Source organism: Octopus bimaculoides, chromosome 1, assembly GCF_001194135.2.
Source record: "Octopus bimaculoides isolate UCB-OBI-ISO-001 chromosome 1, ASM119413v2, whole genome shotgun sequence".
Classification (NCBI taxonomy): Eukaryota; Metazoa; Mollusca; class Cephalopoda; order Octopoda; family Octopodidae; genus Octopus; species Octopus bimaculoides.
In genome coordinates this window covers 128951554-128957283 of record NC_068981.1, presented here as the reverse complement: position 1 = coordinate 128957283, position 5730 = coordinate 128951554, and the positions used below count along the sequence as shown (strand labels likewise).

Here is a 5730-nt window from a genome sequence, read left to right as displayed (position 1 = left end):
CAGAAAGGAACACAGAAAGAAACAAGGAGAGAAAATAAAGAATCTGTAGTAGCTATTGATCTATCATGGCGAATGCCGAACAGAGAAGTCACACAGGAGAGCTAGGAAGTAGGGGAGATAATAAAATAGTGGTGATCCCAAAATGAAGGTGCGCGTGCATGTGTATATCATCGGGAGGGTGATATGTAAAACATGTAACTACACCGAGTTGTCTTATATGTACAATTAGTGTGTCACATACTGAATTTGAGCATGATAAAAGGACCTGGAGTGTGAGGTCTTCGCGGATGTTCATAGTAACTCCACCATGACTCCTTTCTTTCCTGTCGGTCTGTAATACAACACACTGTGGTATGTGAGTTTCTGCATTTGCTATATCTTGTTTCAGGTGTGTTTCTATAAGTGCTATGCATAAGGCTTGATTGCATGCAACAAGGTCTCTCAAGAAATGGAGTTTTGTCCTGTTACTAAGTGTTAACAGTCCTCTGATGTTCAGTAAAAGCACTACTGTGATATCTGTGTTGTTGCCAGTGGTGTCCACCTTGGGTCTTTTTGCTGTGGTGGTCTTGTGTATTGGGGATAGTCCCATCTGTTAGATTGATGTAGCCAGGTCAGCTGCTGTACAATTTTTTGTGCCATGCACAAAAAAGATTGTTGTTTAGCAGCTGCCCTTTCAACAACATGTTGATAAGTCTGGTTTGTAGCATGCACTACATTTGCGTACCTCCGTTTTGGAGCAGGTGATGCATAGTCCTTTCCTTTTGGCCCATGGTTTCTGCCCTGTTTCATGTTTATGTAGTGGGGTCTTTGTTGTGCAAAACAGCAGTTTGCACCTTCCTCTGCATGCCAGCAGACACCTTTCAAGTAGAATTTGCACATTTGTGTGTGCTGTCTCTTTTCTCTTTTTATCCTTTTTGTTATATGGGTAGTCAGGTTTGCTTCTTTCTTTGGCTGTTTCATCTTTTGTTTTTGTTTTAACTTTTGCTTCTTTTAGTTGTTCTTTCTTGGCTCTTCTACCTCCGTGGTTTTCCGTTTTGATGGTGCTAGGGGCACTTGTACTTGGGTTTACTTTCCAGACAGGTTTCTCGCTTGAATCTTCTTCTTTGCTTCCTTGAGTGTCTACAAGTGGGGGTGACATCCTTCATCTGCATCCGTGCTCCCATCCTTGTCATCTTTGCTATGTTTATTATCAAAGATGGCATCAAGTGTGCTGATATGGGATCGAATGCGAGTGTGGGAGCGGCTAAACTCCTGCTTCTTTCATTCTATCTGTGCTAATGTTCTGGTGTAACCATTGCTCCTCACTACAGCTGTGATTATGTTGTCTGGGTTATCTCCTTCAGCACAGTGCCAGGCTCTCAAAAACAGTCCCAATTCCATGCTCCTCCACGTTCTGGACATTTTATTTATTTATTTATCTATTTATTTAAAAAATTTAATGGTGTGATGGAGGGTGGGGAAGAAATAGAGAAAGAAATGTATTTATATATATATACATATCCTTTTTGTTATATGGGCAGTCAGGTTTGCTTCTTCCTTTGGCTATTTCATCTTTTGTTTTTTGTTTGCATATGTGTGTGTGTGTATATATATATATATATATATATATATATATATATATATATATATATATATATATATATATACCTATATGTATATATAATTAAATTAAACAATAGGGTAAAAAATTGGATATTAATTAATATCAATTTAATACCAGGGAACAAGCACATTAAAAGAATCGGAGATTCAGAATAATATCTGAGATCTCAAAGGATTATTGTATATGTATATATAAAAATATATATAAAGGAGGCCACTAGGTGGACTGCTAATGTGCTAGAAGAAGATCACATGTCATGTGTCTACTAAGACCGAATAATTCTCAAAGGGAATTTAGCGAAGTAACAAAAACGTAAATCGGGCAAGACCAGTGAAAATTACATAAAAAAAATACAATTATCTGTAAACATGTTTCGAAATTAATACTTTCTTACCGAAAATATCTGTTTCTCATCAGTACAGACTGTTGGATAAATACAATTTACAGGATCGCACACTAGTTGTACGCCACAAGTGGAGCACGTGTGTACGGTTCTATTAAATTATATTTATGGTAAGATTCAAAAGTCTTCGTTTTTGTGCGCTAAATCCGGAAATATACACGCACACACATGATATGTGTGTGCATATATCTACTTGTGTATATAAATGCGTGTGCATGTGTATATGTGTGTGTATGTTTATATGTGTGTGTGTCAAATCGTCCAGCCCATGCTAGCATGGAAAGCGGACGTTAAACGATGACGACGATATATATGCGCTGTGCGTGAGAAGACCCGGCAAGCCAAGTGAGATCGTTGTCAGGGCCCCTGGACTGGCTCTTGTGCGGGTGGCACATAAGATGCACCATTTTGAGCGTGACCGTTGACAGTGCTGCCTGACTGGCTTTCGTAGGGTTTTCGAGCGAGATCATTGCCAGTGCCCCTGGACTGGCTTTTGTGCGGGTGGCACATAAAAGACACCATTTCGAGCGTGGCCATTGCCAGTACCGCCTGACAGGCCTTCGTGCGGGTGACACGTAAAAGCACCCACTACACTCTCTGAGTGGTTGGCGTTAGGAAGGGCATCCAGATGTAGAAACTCTGCCAAATTAGATTGGAGCCTGGTGTTGCCATCCGGTTTCACCAGTCCTCAGTCAAATCGTCCAACCCATGCTAGCATGGAAAGCGGACGTTAAACGATGACGATGATGATGATGATGATGTGTATATGTGTGTGTATGTGTGTGTGTGCTTTATATATATATATATATGTGTGTGTGGGTGTGTATGTGCATGCATATATGTATGTGTGTGTGTGTGTGTTTATATGTGTGTGTGTGTGTATGTATCTGTGTGAGTGTGTGTATGTGTTTGTGTGTACCGTTGTCTGGACATCAGGCGATTGTAAATGAGCATCATTGTCATACAAGCAAGGTTGTTCACTTCCAATTCATCCATGGAAAACATGCTTGATCAGAAGGAAATATTACTTTGCTAGAAAATAGGTGAGGTTTGACAACAGGAAGGGTGTCTGAGCATAGAAAAATATGCCTCAACAAATTTCATCTGACCCATGCAAGCATGGAAATGTGGATGTTAAATGATGATGCTGATAAGCATACGCTAAGTGTATGAACATAAACATCTCATATTTTTTCATTTTTTTTTTTTTTTTTCATTTTATCTAGTTTCAGCTCATGAGCTGTGGCCATGCTGGGGCACTGACATTTGGTGTTGCTACACAATTTTACTTCACGAATTTTACTTCAGGAATTGAGATTTGGTGCATGAGAGAGTTTGATGCAGCTGCTCTCATCTGCACCTCTTGCCGTGAAGTTGGTTCATCTGGGACATCTGACAGGAAGAGGTCCAGCCTCATCTTGAAGACACCTACATCCACCGCATGCAGGTCTCTCAGGTCCTTCGGGAGGATATTGAAGAGCTGTGGACCTCTGAAGCCCAGGCTATTGCAGTATCTTTTCTTACATCTTGATGGCAAATTTGGAGTCCTTGGCACTGTGCAATGGCATCCAGTTCTTTTATTTGTGTAACTTTCGATACCAAAGTTTGGGACAATTGCTTCGAGGATCTTCCAGATGTATATTATGCATACTAAGTTTCACTCATACATATACAATCACCTTATTATGCTTTACTCTTACACACTCTATAACTCTGTTTCTCTTCCGTTCACTTACCTTTTTTTTTATATTTTATCAGGCATGGGTCCACCGATGGATTGTATTACACAAAATAAGTGACTTGTCAGCTGGTAAGCTTCTGGCTAAACTGGACATCTATTTGAATTCTGATCAAGCCTGTCTTCCTGACACCAAACTGTCAACAATCCTGCTTGAGAATGTCACTGGTATTGTTCATACAACCAAATCAAAGACTCATCCACATGCTTTTGAGATACAAAATAAGGACATTTCTATCCTTTTTTTCTCGGCAACATCTCCTTGTGAGACATATCTTTGGGTATGCCTTCTACGGGAAATCTTCTATTTCCAGCCAATGGATGATGGTGTCAGTAAGTATTGAAACAGGAAGTTTACAGATTGTTGTACTTATTTTTCTTTCTAACAGCTGAGCTCATCAGTTAAAAAAAAAAAAAATCACCATTCAAGTATTTCACAAACAAATGGAATATTCAAAAAACTGCCTCACTGTTTATAATCATGTCCAATTTGGTTGAGATTCTTGACACTTCTCACTTATACTGTATTTTCATATTCAAGTAAGAGAGAGAGAGATGTTGATTAACTCTTTAGCATTTAGATTACTCAGTCAAACATAATGCTTATTTATTGAAATTGGTTTGAATTAATCATGCATTATCTTCTAGCTTTGAGATTTCAATGATGTGATTGTTTACTTTTTGAATGACAATGTAGGATAGGTGTGAGATGCTAGATCTGGCCAGTTTTAACATAAAAGAGGTAGAATACTTGGGTTAGATATGGCCAGTTTAAATGCTAAAGGGTTAAATTTACCCCAGTACTTGACTGGTACTTTATTTTATTGACTCCCAAAAGATGAAAAGGATGAAATTAAAATGTAAAGAGTTAAAACAAATATTATGAAGTATTTTGTCTGATACTCTAGCAATTTCACCAATCCACTGCCCTAATAATAATAATAATGATGATTATGATAATAATAATAATCATAATAATAATATAACGATAATAATAATGATGATGATGATAATAATAATAATCATAATAATAATGTAATAATATTAATAATAATAATAATAATAATAATAATATGCTGCTAATACTAAATACAACTAACACTAAATTAACACTACAACTACTACTATTATGATAGCACAGGTATCTGAGGCCCAACTACTACCCTTACCACTACCCCCACCCATGCTACTGTTGCTGGTGCTGCAACCACTGCTGCTACTACACATAAAAACAATATCAGTGATGATAATAATAATGAAAGGAAACAAGTGGAGCTTCCTCCTCCTCATGAGCTGATTAATGATACATTTAGTGATGGTGTCACAATAAAAACACTGGTAATTGCGCAACCTGATAATCGCTACCTCATATGGGTGACAATGACAAAACAAAATATTGTGAATAATGGTGGTAATGAAACTGAAGCCACTGATGGTGACAGTGTTGCACCCGGCAGGCTCAGAGATTCTGGTCCAGCTCCAGCCTGTCAATATCCAGAAAGGGACCACCACACATGGCGTAGATGGAGCAAGCAAATTAATGCTATGGTCATGGAATGTTACTATCTGAGCAGCCCAGTAGATGAAAATGGTGCTCAAATTAGGGGTTACTGACTACATATGCATGATCATTGGAGAGAAAAGGGATTGTTTCAACTAGAGCAATAAGAAAAAATTGTTGGTTCACAGAAGTAGAGCTCGAAGCTATCAAAAGACGGGTCATGGAAAATAGCAGCAGAGATCATCATCATCATCATCATCGTTTAACGTCCGCTTTCCATGCTAGCATGGGTTGGACGATTTGACTGAGGACTGGTGAAACCGGATGGCAACACCAGGCTCCAATCTAATTTGGCAGAGTTTCTGCAGCTGGATGCCCTTCCTAACGCCAACCACTCAGAGAGTGTAGTGGGTGCTTTTACGTGTCACCCGCACGATGGCCAGTCAGGCGGTACTGGCAACGGCCACGCTCAGAATGGTGCATTT

General features: G+C 38.9%; 1 protein-coding gene across 1 annotated transcript in view; it reads left to right on the top strand.

The window, feature by feature from the left end:
* Positions 1–5730, top strand: part of LOC106870823 (uncharacterized) — a 46474-nt gene that overhangs the window by 22329 nt on the left and 18415 nt on the right. The window contains exon 2 of the mRNA XM_052970335.1: positions 3765–4077. Within this exon, the coding sequence (XP_052826295.1) occupies positions 3765–4077 (313 nt within the window). The remainder of the gene's footprint in view (positions 1–3764; positions 4078–5730) is intronic.